The sequence below is a fragment of the Crocodylus siamensis genome, chromosome 3 (genome assembly GCF_052110815.1).
Source record: "Crocodylus siamensis isolate JL-2025a chromosome 3, ASM5211081v1, whole genome shotgun sequence".
NCBI lineage: Eukaryota > Metazoa > Chordata > Crocodylia > Crocodylidae > Crocodylus > Crocodylus siamensis.
The window spans coordinates 180,623,448-180,641,550 of NC_143397.1; the positions used below are offsets into that span (position 1 = coordinate 180,623,448).

Here is an 18,103-nt window from a genome sequence, read left to right on the forward strand (position 1 = left end):
CACACAGCAAACAGATGAATTACTTGCAAATTCATGATTTGGACCTACTGATAATACTGCTTAGGAGTCAGTATTCAGTGACACCGGTATCAGTAAATGTCATCCTAATACTATATTTAGTCAAACATGGAAATAAACACTTTCCCATGAAAACAGACTACAATGTATACAAACTATGGCACATTCAGGTATCTTTTTAATAAAATGGTTCATTGTCTCTAAAGAGTATAACTGAATCTCCACAGCTTGTGAGGTCTGCATTTTTTTTGCTCCCTAATGCAAATCTTTGTTTTGTGCTGAAGAATACATGGAGCCTTCAGCCACAGGAAGAAAACACAACTTCATAGCTCGAACCCTCTATTCATCTCCCTAAGAAAAAATAATCTTTAGAAACACTAATCGTGGCAACTCGCAAGCTGTTCTCAGCAACATGGAAAGGTTAAGATGTCAGCTCTGGTTCTGTGGGATTCAATTAACATTGTGTATAAATTGATTTTTGTTTTTTTGCCATCATTTGTTGAGACTGATGGATTAGTCTATTGGCTTGAATATGTATTAAAGTAAAAGAACAGACAGTTTGTTCTAAGGGGACTGCAAAGACGGTACAGGCAGCTAATGAAATATTACCTCTCAGAAACAATCAGTGCTCATTTGCCCAGTGACCTTGGAGTTTAAACTTTTCAAAGTGAGAACTTACTCAGATGAATGGGCACCGAGTGGATTCATAAATTACAAAAGCACCAAAGCAACAATTTCACATCTGAATGTTCCTTTTTTGGTGTTGGTCTTGGATACAATGCCACAGTGTAGACCAAACTCCACAATGAACAAATAATGCATGTTTGCTGACAGAAAAACAATGTGGATCTTTTTATTGTTGTAAATCCTTCCATTAATACTTTTTAACCCTCTGGCTTTTTCAAGTTGACTTCATTAGATATACTACTCAAGATAGATAGCTATTTGTTATTACCATATTGACACACAAGAAATCCTTCAAATAATCAAAGTGTTAGTTAAAGAGATGATACAATTCCTGAAAGATCATTAAAAGGCTCAATAGAGTTGTGCTCATTACTTTGGATCTAAATGGCCTGTCGTTAGATACACACTTATACACATAGGATCGTGGATGCACATTGAACGAATGAAAATGATGCCCTACATTTGGTCAGCTTATTACTTCCTGAAAGGTGAGGCAGGGACCACAATTATCAATAAGACCTTATAAGGTCATATAGCCCAGCCTGCCCTGCTCAAGGCAAGATCATCCCTGACAAAACCATCCCAGACAAGTGTCTAACTTGCTTTTGAAAACTTCTGGAGATGGAGTTTCCACGATCTTTCTAGGTAGCCTGTTCTAATACTCATGTACTAGGATCTTAATATCCTACCTAAATTTCCTCTGTTGCAATTTGATGTCATTGCTCCTAGTCCAGTCTCCTACTACCACAGAGAATAGTCTATCTCCATCCTCTCTATAATCACCCTTTGAAGACTGTTAACAAATTTCCCCTTGGTCTCCTCTTCTCCAACGTCACTCAACAGTACTAATTACCCCACTCATCGCACCACACAGACACAGCCATATTATTTCTAATTCGGAAGTAACAAATGAGCAGTACAGTATGTCTGAGAGCACAAAAAGTGTGCAGTGCCAATATAGCAACCTGGCACCCCAGAGACAGTACTGTACTTAGAACTCCAGAGGTCTTGTCTCCCAATGCACTCTCCAGGCTCATTTATCTAGATATCAAATGAAATAAAACATTGCCCTCCTCGGGCCAGGGGCTGAACGTGATGATCTTCCAAGGTCCTTTCCAGCCCTAATGTCTATGAAGTCTATGAGATCTATGAAATTTATTCCTGAAGGTTCAAGTACAATTCTCTGGGAAATACACCCCAGATTATTTCCCGACAGGCCACTAGATGTTACTCCAGAACAACAAAAACCGAATGTTTTCACCCAAGATGATTTTCAAGACACACAAATGATCTGCATGTTCAGAAGAATGTAATTCTTTGGGAAACTCATTGAGTAAAGTTATTACTGCATGACAACCTCTAACAGCCATTTTCCTTCTGCTGATGAACCCCACTACCGGTAGTTTACAATTTTGTGATGGTATTCCCACCTTTTTCGGGGCATATCGACAAAGTTTTCATGAAAAGGATTTGGCTTCTTCATTCAAGACTGAGAAACGGGAATAAAACAGAAAACAAGGAAGCTATGGGGAAAGATGAATGTCAGGAGGCATGAGTGAAAAAGCAAAACATATAGGCTGTGAGGCTGGAAAACAGCTCTGATGCAAACAAGAACAGGACATGTTTGTTCTTGACTTAAACCCTACAAAGCTTCAAAATAGGTAACATACTTTCATTAATGACATGTATTAATTCTAACTAGTAACTGGCAAACTTCAAATGATTTGGAATTTAGCTAAGCCCTGAAAAGCTTGCATATTTGAGGATTATCCAACGGTTTCCACAACTAGGGGGTTGTGTACCTCATAGTTCTGCAAGACTGAGCTTATTACACTCACCAGGGGCTTCTTGCACTCCTCCCCTCAAGCTTGCTGTGTGCCACTCTCTTAGTTCCCTCCTTTTCACAGACTCCCAAAAGCCTCCTCAGTCTCACACCTGCTATTGTGTTTGTGCACCTCATCCCTCCTTCTCCCAAGCCTTACAGTCTCCTCCCACGTCAGGAGCTCTATTTACTCCCCACTCCCCGTTATGCCTCCCCCCAGCACCAGGATCCCTGACTCTCCCTCCCTCCATGAGCGATGTATGCTCCCCTTTGCTGTAAAACGGTCCCCATTCACCCCCAGGCAAGGGGGATCCATGTGTACCCCTTTCCTCAAGCCACATATCATCATCTGCCCCTCCTAGAGGTTCTGTGTTCTCCATTCTCACCCCATGTACCCCATTTTCTTGCTATGCCAGAGGCTGTCTACCCAATTTCTCCTTTTCCTTAGGTTTCCTTTCCTACCCATATAATTTCTTTGTGTAGGAAATAAATCATTTCGGGCACCAGAAGGTCATCGTGTTAAACTCTGCTGGGAGGAGGAGTAGGGGGTATGGCTGTGCAGGATGGTGTTAATGGGTGCCAACCACCCACTGTTTGATTTATATTCTCATAGAAGATCTTGAAGCAGCAGACAGGGAAACTCAGGTTTCTATTTTGCTGCCATTTTCCCCCTGTAATTTTCTTGTCCTACAAATCAATAGATTTCTGCCCACCAATGCCTAAAATATTCCCCAAAATTTTGGAATTGATGAGATAGCACATTCAAAGGCTCTTGTGTTCCACACATAATACAGACAAATACAAATGCCAAAGTACTGAACATACTGACTTAGCACATTTAACCAACTTTCTATATATGGCACATCCTTATCTCTTTCTGATCTACCACATCTCCCTCTCTTATCTTAATTTCCTCAGATCTTCTGACTCCAAGATGTACTTTTTTTAAAGCTGCCTTGTTCTCCAATTCTAGCAATCCCCCTAAATCACTTACTCTTCTTTCCTTGATCCATACCATAATTTTTACTTTTGGTGGTATCAGATTGGAAGAGGTAGGTGACTCTCCCCTGGTAATGTCCTTAGAAGCATATGGCTGGCTGTTCTATTTAAATTCCCCAGGTTTTTCTGATCAAAGGAACTCAGAATCTATCGTCTATCCACTGGCTCCAGAGATGTTGTAGGCTGCAGAGATTTGAAGTAGCAATCTAGTCTGTCTACAAAATATATCAATACCCTCCAACATGTTGGGCCACTTGGTAGTCAGGAGATGAATACTGGTTCAGATTGTGCAGCACAGTGAGAGACAAGACAGAGAAAAATATTTGACATTTTAAATGAGATAGAATATTTTCATAACTTTTTGTCCATTTCTAGTTCAAAAAGGTTAATGTTAAGGGAAAAAGGAAAACATAATGCAGATGAAATCTGATATTCATATAGAGAGGTTTCCTGAAGACAGGAATAGGCATCTTTCAAATACAGTATCCCTCCAGGGAGACGTTTCATGTGGAGATAAAAGAAATATATTCCAGCAGTTGCCAGTGTGAGCCAATGCTAAATCCAGATTGGTATTTTGGTAAAAATGAGAACATTTCCTGTTTTACCCACTAACATCCTTATAAAGAGCCTGGTAAGAATAAGGTGTCCATATTTCTGTAGTCTCAAAACAGGAAAAATGTTTTACAAGCCCCCTTCCCCATGTACCATTTCAGGAGTGGAGTTTTTTGGAAATAGGATAAAAGCATTCCTTTGATCACACTGACAGGTTTTTAAAACAGGACATGCGGTCATCCTAGCATAGAGAAACCAGCAGCATTCTGCCTGCCCATGAGTCTGGCAGCTCACAGATATTCTACTTCCCTACCACGAGCAGGAACTCCATGGATGGGCAAGGAACCTGCATGTGCGGGGAGAAGAAAATATCAAAGCAAAGACTGGCCACATTGATCTGAGAGTAGACTTTTTACCTGACAAGATCCATCACTCCACGTAAACTAAACCTGACTCCCAGCTGGCTAATGCCTTATGCAGTCCTGTTGCACAGGAGAAAAGTGAATAGAGAATGCAACCATTTCACATTTCATGAGCAGAGCCCTTTCTGTACCTCAGTGCTTGACCAGCACTTAATATAAAAGGGACTTGATCCTGATTTTTATTACCATAAAAACCACTCATATATTGAGATGAAAAATAAAGAGTGACAGATACAAAAACTGAAACAAAAAAGAAGCCATTATTTTGATTTAGGTCACACCAACTTGCCATCAAATAAACTGTGAGTTAAACCACCATGAAGTTTGTGAAAGCTTTGCCATTGTTTTAATTGGACTAGGGTTTCACCCACACTATTTTTTGTGCAACAGTGTATCATATTTTATCTAAATTGTGTCAAAAAAGAAAATGTCAGTTTTACTTGCAACCAGTCATCAAGAACATCAGTATGGAAAGGGAATGTAAAAGCAAATATATGAGAAATTCTCTTGCACACATGAAGGCAATGAAAATAGATTCTTGTATAACCAGCAACATAGCTAGACAGGCAGAGGTTGCTTTTATGATTTCATGAAGGGTATGCTAACAGCCTAATTTCCCCAGGCAAGGTTCATGTTTGTGTGGGTTACTTATTCTCTTAACTCTAATGATCCTAGTTTTACATGCAAACCCCCCATTGACTTGAATGGCAACCCTATGCATAGAACAACTATAGGATTGGATTGTTGACTAAGCAAATAATCAGAATCAGCAGATTTGGAGTCATATGGGCACCTGACAAGCAGCCTGTTTTGTTGTAGGATTGGGTATAAAATCCCAAATCTCATTAGCTTCTAGCTGCTGGCACCAAGGCAAATTAAAAGCAAGAAGAATGGCTTTTCATTCTTTGCTTCTCGTTTTCTTAGCTGGACTGGTATTTCTGACTGAAGCTGCCCCACTGGTAAGTGTTTCTGCATTTAGGGGGTAGAATTTGAAGGACTGTAAAATATAATAAAAGTAAGTATAAATTGATGCACAGACATTATATATTTTATTATATGAATATTATATTACTAAACTAAAACTCAAAACAAATTCCTTCATCCATAACAATGCTACAATGCTTTTTGCTACTGCCATTTTCTCATGTAATTTCTTTACAATCTTTATTTAAAATGATGAAGTCCCTTTTAAGATTATCCGAAGTCATCCGCTTAAGGCAAGGGGATGGGATCTAGGTGACTGTTGTCCATTTTGGTATTGTCTTGAGACAAGTCACTTAATTTTGACTCAGTTTCCATATCTGTCTAATGGGGATAATTTTTACTTGCCTCTCCAGGACACCTGTGCTACTTATGAAGCATGTGCTCCTCAGATCAGACATTTTATTAAAGAATTACTGATAATTAATCACAGAATAACAAAGCTGGAGAAGCCAATATTTTCCCAGAATGTTAATTAACATAACATTTTCCAGAACTATATATCGTCTTAAGCACATTTGTGTATTTATTATGCAAAACTTCCATGAAGTGGCAGAATGCACCTATTCTTAGGTTATCCAGGTATAAGAAACACCTATTCATGAACTCCATGGAGCATAAAATATAATTAGGCTTAGAATATGCCCTGCTATGGATGCTATTTTGCAATAAGAACTCTTTTGCTCTTTGGAGGAGGAATTTTAGTAGATGTGGTGAATAACCCCAACACGTTTACTGCATTAGACATATTTTTTCTGCTTTCCAAGGTTTCCCATGGTTCTATTGATTCCAAATGCCCACTTATGGTGAAGGTTCTGGATGCGGTTAGAGGAAGTCCAGCTGCCAATGTAGCAATTAAAGTGTTTAAAAAGACTTCAGATGGAGACTGGCAAGAATTTGCTGCTGGGTAAGTGATGATGTACCCTGAAACAGTTTTCAGTGTCTTAAAGAATAGGATGGGATACAAAGAGAAGACTCTGTTTGAAGAGCAACTTCTTTTTTGGCATTAATTCAAAGATTATCATAATTTCATTAATCCCTTTTCTACCATTAATATTTAGCATATTGGGCCTAATCCAAAGCACACTGAATAAGTGGGATCAGGCCTATGTTGGGAGACAGTTCACATCACTGAGATTTTCATTTTACTTTAGTAGGGGTATATTTAATACTGTTCTTCTTGATTCCACAACTTATTGCTCTACCTGTGTTTAAAAAGGTAGCAACCTGTTTGCCGGTATTTATATATACTCCAGACGAACCGTATTATTATACGGAGGGACCACGGCTTTATTGTAAAGGAAAAGCAAGGGAAATGCCCTCTTGTAAATTTTGTTACCAGGCCCTAAACATCCTGACACTCAGTGTACCTGCCATCTCCACCACTGCTGTCACTTAGGAAAGGGTCAGACAGGAGCAACTCCTTAATTAGTGTGTTCAGGGTTACACTGAGCCAAGAATAGAATCAGGTCCACAGTATTTCCTTGTGGCTCTGTTCACAGCACTCTCATGGCTCCTATTTTTGTGATTACTGAGAACTTTACCATCTTGCAATATATGCATTGTCACAAACAAAATTGGGAACAGAAGTGAATGAGTGAATTAGGTCTGAGATCCACAAAGGTCATTCCCAAGGAAATGCCTTTGTGGATCTGACCCAAAATGATTTGTCCAAGAGGTCATGTAAAAATATGGAGTGGAGCAGGAAACTGAACCACAGGAATCCAAAATCCCAAGTATGTACCCAAATCATGAAGCCATCCTGCTGAGAGAGGGTTTTAGTTATTTGTTTGTTTGTTTTGCCGGACTCTAGGTATCTTACAAACTTCCTTCGCTCCCCTATTCAAGCAATACAACATAGCTGGCAGACCTGGAAAAACAAAACATTTGGTAGTAATATGGGAGAAGCAGAATTCAGACTTGATTTAAATATTTTAAAGACGACAAATCCCATGTCAAATTTAATATTCCTGCCAATTTCCTTATGAGGGAAATGGAATGGTTCAAATGGTCTCTAAAACCACAGCATCCTTTCCCATCATCACTAGAAAATCTATATTATTTTATAGAATATAAGAAGCAGCTTTAAAAGTATACATAAAATGTCGCTCGGTACAATCTGCCTAGGGAAAAGATGCAGCAGTGTCACTGTTAAACAGGCTTATCTTTGTGATATAACAATACAGTTTACTTAGCAACATTGTTCCTAATTAGCATTTGCCTTGTGTTTATGAAATCAATGGGAGCTGCAGGAATCCTTTTTTCCTTTAGGAACCTAAATATGAGTTTAGAAGACCAGGATATAAAAAAAGAAAATAAATAAATAAATACTGTTAGGCTACCAGGATTGGGCATTTTTCCCTGAGGAAATAAGAGGAAGGAATATAATCTAGTATTTTTATAAATAGACTATTCTGTTATATTCCTTCTTGTGTGGCTGCATATTCATTCTTCCCTAGGTGTACATCTCATGCCATGCTTTCATACATGCTGTTGACTTCAGGTGCAAACAAGCTTTCACAGGACCCAGTTTACTTTACTGTGCGGGCAACCCAAAGTAACTCGGGGAAGGGGGCAGAGGGACTGGTGGGTCCATGAGGAGTGGGTAGTTTGGGGGCTAAAAGTAGTTCAGTCAGGGTTGGGGATTTGGGATTAGGAAAAGTGTAGCCCTGGGGCCGTGGCAAATGGGCTTCTCATCCTTGGAGCTGTTCACCCAAAGAACCTTGTCTACGAACATGTTCAGGCATCCACAAGGCTGGGATAACCCATTTCAGATCAGGTTAGCCCCATGAGGTGAACTAACTTTAGATAGGGCATGCCATTTTTCAGTGACCTAAACTCTAAAAACACCTGCATGCCTGGCCATTTAAATCAACCCAACCTTGGTTAGGCTGATCTAGATGTAATGCTTGTACATAACCTTAGAAGATGACAAAAATTGTGGACCTAGACATTTACAAAAAAACCCAGGCTTTCAGTAATGTTTGGTCATTTTCTACTTTAAAAAGGTAGAACAACGCAGAATGATAAAGTTACAGGTCTTACCTGGGCTACAAGACCTGATAAATAGCAGTTTTAGACCCAAACATTTTGTGCAATACAGAGAGTACAATAATAACTTGAGCCAAACCTAAATCAGGGAATTTGGTATTATTCTCTGTCACCTACATTGATTCAAAATCAGTTTGGGGATTTTAAGTATTTTTGTTTGCTTGCAATTACCCATTGGCCCAGTGATTACAAGTGGGAATTGAGCATTGACAGAAGGAGAAAAACTACTAATAGATTTTTCTTTTGCTTTATTTGGTAGATGAAACAGGAACATCTAGAGAAAACTAGGCAGTGAGAAACTGAAGGGAATAGCTGATTTGTCTGACAATTATACTTTCCCCCTAGGAGTCCAATCCTGAAAACACTTAAGCTCAGGTGTATGGCCTGAATCACAGCCCTTTCCAATCAAAAAAAAAGACCCCCATTGACTTCAATAAGCTTTAGAGCAGTCCCTTTGTGCTTACGGCAGCAGGTGGGTCCATTTATTTCAATGTAACTACTTATGCTAGTAAGCATTAGTCCCTGCAGTAGGCATTTCCCACATGTCTTATATTTGATATATTTCAGAGACTAAGTTATTACAAATTGCCAGGCTGGGCACAACAGTTCCAGTAAATAACATTTTCCTCAGAAATGAGTAAAACAAAAAAACATGAAAAATTTGGACAGCAAAACCTGGTGGAGGTTTTTTATTGAGGGAGATGGGGAGTCTTTTCTATTTCAACATATATGAACAATAATCCAACAAAGTCTGCTCATCCCTGATGCCATTTACTTCTTGGCAAAGAGATATTCAAAGTTAGTCCATGCCATGAAATTTTGGAGGTCTGTCTGCCTAGGAGCTCATGGATGAATCAGCTGGACCTGAATGAAGGCTTTTGCTTGCATGCTGGGAAGTTTGGCTCCATGCCATGTTTGAATAGGCAAGTACAGAACAAAGACCGAGAGGCGGTTGAGGAAGGAAATCACCAAATCTGCTCTCACAGAAATCTAGCAGCTGAAAAAACACTAGGTAAAGAGTATAGAGGGACACCAGTTGCTATTCAGGACCCCAGGATACAGCAATATATCTAAGGCCTGCCTTCAAGTGGTGGGTCCACGTATTCGATTCCTCCAGAAACCCATTTACTCCAGCTTCCTCAGGAAAGACTTTCATTGTGTTTTCCTGCCTAATAATTTAAAATCAGGTTAATGCTTGGATCCCTTCTCCCTTATTACGGTGTATGTAAGAAATATTCATATAATCATAGGAAAGCAGAGCTGGAAAAGACTTCTGGAGGTCATCTAGTGCAACCCCCTGCCTGAGGCAGCCTTATCCCTATCAATGCCACCCCAAGCACATTTTTTCCTAATCTATTACTCAAACTACACAGGCAATCCTGCCACACAACCACAAAGCATAGCACCCTAATTTGCCACAAGTAAAGTAGGGGAACAATGATTCTGCTGCAAGTGCTGTCAAGATATGCTTGAGAGAGCTACGGAAGAGGTCCACACATCCGGCTACAGAAGAAAGCAACCCCCACCCTGGTCTGTGCCGGTATGACCATGGGATAAAATTCCTTCCTGATCCCAAATGTGGTGATGAGTCTGACCCTAAATAGAGAGACAAGATCCTCTAGTCAGGAACCTCTAGGTTTTAGTCCCAGCAGAAGCACTGGCATAGGCTAATTAAAATCCCCAGGTTTGGCTACAGCTAACACCCCGTGCTTTGGAGGAAGATGAAAAAATTGCCCTGATGTGTAGGAACAGGAGAGGGGAAAAATTTCTTCCTGGCCCATGTGGCAACAGCAAATCTCAGAAGCATGGGAAAGACCCATAGTATAGCATAGGCATAACTACTTCTAGATCAGTCCTGGCCAACACTCACCCAACCTCTTCTTGCTCATCACCTCCAGTGATTCCATAGGCAGTATAGGGGTGAAATCACTGCTTCACTGTAGTAACAGTGAAAAAGGGGGTTTTTTTTCCCCCTGATAATGAATCCAAACCTACTTTGCTTCAATCTCAAACCTACTCCCTGCAGCAAGAGAGAAAAGATGTTCTCTCTCATCTTTGTGGCAGCCCTTCGGATATTTGAAGACTGTTATCATGTCCCATCTTAAGCACCTTTTCCATAAGCTGAACATGCCTAGTTCCTCATGTGGCTTCTGTTTCAAGCCTTTTATCATTTTTGCCACCTGCCTTTCAACTCTATCTTGTCCATGTCTCTCTTAAAATGTGGAGCCCGAAACTGTACCCAATACTCTATATGAGGCCTACCTAGTGCTATTACCTTTTGTGTCTTGTACTTAATGATTCTATCAATGCAGACCAAAATCATACTTGCCCTTTGTGTGGCTTCATTTCACTGAAGACTCCCTAGAGTCTGCGATCCACCAAGACTCCTAGATATTTTTCCATATTGCTGCCACCTAGCCAGTTATCACTCATCTTGTATTTGTGGCTTTGATTATTCTTCCTGAGGTGTAACACCTTGCATTTGTCAGTGTTGAACTTAATTCCGCTAGCTTTAGCCCAACTTTCCAATCTGTCAAGGTCCTTCTGAATTGCACTCCTGTCCTCCATGGAGGTTATAGTCCTTTCCAATTTTGGGTCATCTCCAAACTTGCTCAAGAAGCTGTCTGTTCCAGCATCCAAATAATTAATAAACATATTGAATAATACTGGGCCCAGGATATACCCCTGGGGAACTCCACTCAAAATCTTCTGACTTTCCAACATGGATCCACCATAATTACCCTTTGTTTATGGGTATTATGGCAGGTCAACTCAAAATATATTATGATCAGGTGAGAAGGAAATTGGTGGCTTGGGAACTTGTTAAGCAGCAGAACTAACTAAAAGCATGGATTTTCTTGGTGTTAAGAGTACATGAAGGTGCAGTTTATCACAGAACTAGGGACAGAACAACAGACCATTTCTAGGCTGTGTCAAATCAGGGAATAATCTTTGCCATGGCTATTTAAAGTTTAGCACCCATACGTTATTAAAGTTACTGAAAAACTAAACTTCTAAGTATGCAAAGATAAATGGACTAATTAGAGCACAGATTTTGAAGAATACTATAAGGCCATGGAGTTCCAGTCTCACTCTGCTTGTGCTTTTCTGTCCTATATGTAAACCAAAAGCCAATGCAAGTAAAGAATGAATGGTGTGACAACTTGAGAGATCTTAGATAAACTCATGCTCAATAATGTCTAAAAAATGGGTAGGTTAAATTAAAAAGAGACTAAAATAAGGCATGGCTACTCACGCGTGTTTGCCATGAAAAAAGGAACCCTGATGTTAGAAGGCAGTATCTCAGGGTGACTCATGACTGTTCATGACTGAATAGTTATTCTGCAAAGACATGATCTTCCCCTGGGCAGAAATTATCCTAGATTTGTTTTGGTTCAAAATATTGTGTTATATGGTCACAACTCTTTTTTTTTGGCGGGGTGGGAGAGTTTTTTCTTTTAGGATATTAAAAGAAAATATAGGAATGTTTTCTTCTAGGAAAATATCCTATTTTCTTCTAGGATGCCCCATTCACATGTCCACAGTAGAAGAGAGAAATTGATAAATGAACCTTTGGATCAATTTTGAATTGAATGGAGCTTAGTACCTCCACATAATTAAGCTGTACATTTTATAAGGGGTGGAGGTTGCACAGATCCATGCTGATAAAATATTCTTAGTTAACTGTAAGAATCCACTATTAACATTGTTGTCCTGTGCTGGAAGTTTTGATGCCATATATTGAATGTCACCTTGAAAGTCAAAACTTTAAACGTTCTGCTTACCTAAAGTTCTAAGGCTATTTTTTTAATGGAGAGGTGCCTTTTTTGGTTATATGTTAATACAATCACTGTTATTTTTAATCTTATTCCTACGTCTTAGTACCTTAAAGCTGTTGGGTTTGGAATAACAGTATTAGAAGAAAGACAGATCATTAGAAAACCAGAGAGCTACTTTATAAGAAATTTAATAGAAACACAGTTTACAAAAAAGTATGCAGGGAAAGCTAATTCCAGTTGAGAAGTGCAGAGAAAGGTACAGGATCTAGTCACTGAGCAAAAGCAGAGAGAGATTAAATGTGACTTACACAATGAGACAATACCCAGAAATTTATGTGGGTTACCAAATTGGAAGTTAGCCACTCTAGATCTGCCATGGCAAGTGGACAAATGAGGTCCAAAAGCAAGAGCATTTGGCAGTTTTAACATTCAAGGAGTGGATGAGGGAATGTATGCACCTTGCTGGGTCTAAAACTTTCTGAAGATTCAGAATGAAGGAAATGCCACTGAGTGCTGTGGAACATTTGACCATTCTACCTGTGATATCAATGCAAATGTTGAGCTGTAGCTCTTTCCAAAGAATATAATCATCTCAACTTCTAAAGTGGTTTATAGGAAACCTTAGTAACAGCTTACTGTTCCTAACAAAGCAGCTTACTCAGGTGCTATTAAAAGTTTGAAAAGTAAGAGAGAGACTGCTTCATGTAGGTTAACCTTCTTCCACCATCAGCACAGGAATGTAAGGAAAAACATACAATTTCCTAATAAGAGACTTCTGCTACTGGGTTCATTGCTGCTTTTTGCAACAAACCCAATTTTTTGCAATATACTTCTAAAAGCTACTGTAGCTTTCTGTTCACTCCTCAGCCACCCCCAGCTGTCTCTTGCCCAGTGCACTCTCAATTGGTATTAGGCCACCATTCATATTTTGCATCTATATACCCATGGAGTGATTTAGACCTGGATACAACTCCTGCTAAATCAGACAAAACCTAGAACAGGGTTAAGCCATGTGGTCTAAATCTGGACTGCATCGTTCCCTAAAATTCTTATCGTTCACAACTTGGACTCTATTATAAAAGATATATACTATAAAAATATAGCTGAACTGGAAAATTAAATTTGGATTCAAACTTTCCCCAAATTTAGTGCTAATTCTGATAAAAGATTTTGATTCAGAATCAATTTTTACTTGCAACTGGGCCATAGCTAGACTGTGGGTGCATTTACACATGTGCTTCAGTGAATATTGGCTTATTTAAGGAGCATTAAAACATCACCAAAAAAGTGCCCTTTAGCTAATGGGCATTAAAGTAGGTTAATGCACATTTTTGTAGTACTTCACATTGGAGGGCACTTTAACATGTGCTTGAGGGGTGGAGGCAGCAGTGCTTTAAAGTGGCTCTGATAGCCACTCTAATTAAAATGCCGCAGCATCTCAAAAGATTTCAGCATGTCAGAGCAGCCTCTGCACTTGTGTTGAGGCACCTGGAGGTACTAGATTTAATGTGCATTACGTAAAGTGAATTAATGAATGTGTAGACATGCTCATGTAGGTTATATATAGGTTTATGTGATTCAACATTTTAATGAATTATTCAGAGTGTGTGTGTGTGTGTGTGTGTGTGTGTGCGTGTGAGAGAGAGAGAGAGACAGACAGACAGACTAAGTTAACCAGAGGAACTAGTAATTTTTTTAAGCAAACACATTTTTGGAGGAACTGCTTATAAAATCTGGCACTCTCATAAGAAGTCCCATTTTAAATAATAGACTTGGATAGGTTTAAGCTCATATTAGATACAGTATGTTTTATTCATGCTCAATCAAACCGTGGTCCTACTGGGAATTTTTCATACTTCAAGGGAGTAGGATTTAATCTAAGGGAAATTAAAAATAAGTACACAATCAGTTTACATTTTAATTAGCGTAAACCCTCCTTCATTCATACTTTTTCTCCACTGTATGGATATATATGGTATAGTATCCGTTCATCAGTGAGTGATGGTGGATAATGTCCATTACAATAATTAATTTTGAGTCTAAGACAAGTGAAGAAAATTAGATGGTGAGGGTCAGAAAGAAAAAGGAAGCAGAAACAATACAATGGATTCCATCTTCACTGGCACCAGAAAAATGATGCATTAACTAATGTGCTGGAGTGGACATGGAAACCCTGACTGGGAGCAATATGCACCCAGTAAAGCCCAGGCAACAAGAGGCCACTGCTGCCTGGCTAAGCCTCTATCTGCACAGGGTAGAGGGAGCTGTCCCAGCTGCAGGGCAACTATCTCTCAGCCCACATGGAGATCAGGACTTGTCCCGGTCTCCATAGGGCAGGGAGAGCTGTCCCGGCTCTGGGTGCACATGGCTGGGAGGCAGCTGCCCCCAGAGCCAGGTCAGCTCTTTCTGCTCTGCAGAGATCAGGAACAGCCCCCATGCCCCTTGCCAGCCTGGGACTGGCACCTAAGGCTCCCTCTGGCTGCTGCAGGTGGACAGAGAAGGGCAGGAGCAGCCCTGGACTTTACTGCTCCTGTTGCTTCTGATGGGCACATGTTCAGATGTGTGCCTGAGAGCACTTTAATGAACCTGAATTTTCCATGCAGAGTTCAGGCGTATTATTTGCACATGTAAATGGCTAAGTCCTGCTCCTATTTCCTTCTGCTTTTTGGTTTCATTACCTGCTATGCTTGGTTCTTAATTTAGGCTGCAAACACTCTGGTATGGGGATTCTTGTTATTAATCATGTATATGGCACTTAGCACGGTGGATCTCTGACCATCACATAGGTTCCTTGATGTTTTTATTACACGCTAATAATATCTTGTGATACTAAACTATAGGAAATACCATTCAGAGACTCCTTAAATTTCAGTAGTTCTTACATTTAAAAGCATTTACCTTTTGTTCTAATAGTTAATAAACAAGTCTTATTTAAAAATATTTCCCTTTTTCTGCTCAGCTCTAATGTGCCAATTGGCAGAGCTCATTTTATCACAACAATATTTTTTCTAAGTATCTGTTTCATGGGACTCTCAATATCTTCTAAAGTAAACACCAAAGACCATGCTGGTAGCAAGGATCAGGTTTAGTATATTCCTAACAACTTGGCATATACCATCTAGCTTATTCAAAAGTCCATACTGACTGCTTCTGTTATGCATCTGAATTGTAAGCTAAGTTCTCACGTGAACATTTCTTACCACAGGAAAACCACAGAATTTGGGGAAGTCCATGAGCTCACATCAGATGAAAAATTTGTAGAAGGAATATACAGGGTTGAGTTTGACACCAGCTCATACTGGAAGGCACTTGGCCTTTCCCCATTCCATGAATATGCTGATGTGAGTATTTATGAATATATCTATCTAATGTCTTTGGATATTGTGTAGAGCAGCAACTAGGGAAAACAAAAGAACTGTCCGTTTAATGTGAAAAGAACAGTATTAGGAATTTAAATGTTACAATGATTGCAATCCAAAAGAAATAAAGCCACTGTTTTTTCATGTTAATGGTCACGTACTCCGCTAGTATGAATGGGCTTACCCTCATGGAAATCAATGGAGCTGGACCCATTTAACCAGCAGACATTTAGACCCTGTACTTAAAACAATGCATAACTAAAAAATGTTAAAACTACAATGTCCTGCAGCGTGGAAATACTTTTATCTTTACTGCAAGGAATGCAGGGCTTTAGAAACCTCTAGTTAACAAATAGTGAATAAATACTGTAAAGGGGAGAAAGGGTCCTTTCTTGGTTTGAATAGAAACCTCAGGTTCAGTGATTTGAAAACAAATTCATTCTTTCTTATGATGCGTCTCTTCAGAAAAGGCAACCATAATGTTCTGCATGCACACCATTTTTTAGTAAAGCTCAGAGTGGATTTTTCCTGGACTACTTCTAAATGATGTGATAGAAAAAATTGCAGCAAATGGCATTTTGTAAGGGAAAGGAAAATTAGCCAAGGGTTTTAAAGGTGGTTCTATCTAAATTTCTTGAGAGTTAAGTAATACTAGAGAAAGCTTAGTATGATTCTTCCTTCTGGGTTTCTTGGCTTGTGGCCCCATGCTTAGAATGATAGGCATATAAATATTATTATTATATTTAAGAAGCACACACTATTTTTCTTGTATACATCTTGCTGTTATTTAAGCTGCTAATTTTACCTTATATTAATTTATGCAATCCTAATGGATGAGACACAAGATAAATAGATTTATATTAGAGGGCTTGGAGCCTGAGTCAAAACCTACTGAGGTCAGTTGAAAAAATCTTTAGATTTCTTCAAAGCTTTGCTAGTGTATCTTGTATCTTATTTATCAGGGTGCATTATTAATGAAAGGCAAACTTGGTAACTGAAATATTGACCCATCTGCAAAAGATACATATGGAAAATAAAGAATAACTCAGAACACTGAGTTTGTTTCAGAGTACATATGTTGTTCTTCAAGTTTACAAATATTTTCTTTTCCAGGTGGTTTTCACTGCTAATGATTCCGGTCACCGTCATTATACCATTGCTGCTCTTTTAAGTCCTTTCTCTTATTCAACCACTGCTGTTGTCAGTGATCCACAAGAATAAATACGGCGTCATCATCCAGAATATCCACCACTGATAGAATTACTGTAGGATTTTAGGAGGAGGTGATTTTCTATTGATAATGACATGTCTTTTTGCAATAGTAGTTTTTAGCATTTTGTAACCCGACTAAAATCTCAAGCAAGTCAATAAATGTTTCCTCTTTAAAACAATTTTTATTCTAAATGTAGTATTTTACTTTGCTCAGAAGAAGGATGGCATGTGTTGAAGTATGAAAGGAATTTTGGAAAACCACTAATAGGAGGCAAATGAACACTTGGCTTATTACAGTAACCTAATCTGGTGCCTTTTCCCCCATTCCAAAGAAAATGATCCATCCATTATCTTAATGTATAAGGCCTGGCATTTTAAAAGAAGTCATGTTTTGCCTGGTGCTCTGCAAAAAGCTATATTTTCTTTCTAATACACAGGAATAGAAATTATTTTAATGAAATAACTCATTTTTAATTCATTATTTAGACTATGATGATGGCAAAAGCTCAAATGAGAAAGACACACCATTTTCATAAAACATATACGAGGCAATCCCAGCAGCAAACAGGACATTTGAAGCATAGAGGAAAAGAAATATACAAGTAGAATGAAGAGGGTGATAGTTTTCAGCATGAGGTTGCAATTAAAATGCTAAGCATATTCAAACACTTGAAGAATTCATGAAATTTATATAGGCTTTAAGACCTCTCATAAATCTCTGCACTTGCTAGTTTGAATTAATGGAAGAAAAGTAGTTCCTGCCCGAAACCAATACATAATTATCTTATATGCTGTTATGTCCCTTAAATATTTCCATGAAATCTTACATGAGCTCATTCAAGACTGTAAGAAAAAGACACTGCAGGAGTTACCTTCACTTACAACACCAAATAGGCCCAAAATTATATAGATCAAATCCTATTTGTCCTGAATCTGAATTATTCACGGAAATCATAAAAGATCATAAAAAAGGAGAGGTCAAGATGTAGGCTGGCTAGTGGCTAACTATGCCTGTGATTCAATTCAAATTAAAGATAATTGATAAAAGAGTTCTAGTTGGAAATCCTTTTTCTAAACTGATGAATTAACCTGTTTTCTTGAATATGAATTAAGGTAAAAGAAGCTTTGTTCTACTGGACTGCAGGGACTATAAAGGCAGCTAATAAAACGACACCTCTCAGAAACAATCTGTGCCCACTTGCCAATGTCTTCTGACTTTTA

The 18,103-nt window shown here is 38.9% G+C and overlaps 1 protein-coding gene across 1 annotated transcript; it reads left to right on the top strand.

The window, feature by feature from the left end:
* Window positions 1–5,367: 5,367 nt before the first annotated feature.
* TTR (transthyretin) lies at window positions 5,368–17,011 on the top strand. The gene is made up of 4 exons (XM_090037314.1): window positions 5,368–5,459; window positions 6,249–6,388; window positions 15,517–15,652; window positions 16,784–17,011. The coding sequence occupies exons 1-4, from the start codon at window positions 5,391–5,393 to the stop codon at window positions 16,889–16,891; spliced, it is 453 nt and encodes a 150-aa protein (XP_089893440.1). The 5' UTR covers window positions 5,368–5,390; the 3' UTR covers window positions 16,892–17,011.
* Window positions 17,012–18,103: the final 1,092 nt, after the last annotated feature.

Bases quoted from the DNA above. Each gene is read 5' to 3' on its own strand.
- TTR (XM_090037314.1), top strand. From the start codon at position 5,391: ATGGCTTTTCATTCTTTGCTTCTCGTTTTCTTAGCTGGACTGGTATTT. The intron at 5,460-6,248 runs GTAAGTGTTTCT...CTGCTTTCCAAG, and splicing joins TGACTGAAGCTGCCCCACTG to GTTTCCCATGGTTCTATTGA. The intron at 15,653-16,783 runs GTGAGTATTTAT...TTTCTTTTCCAG, and splicing joins CATTCCATGAATATGCTGAT to GTGGTTTTCACTGCTAATGA.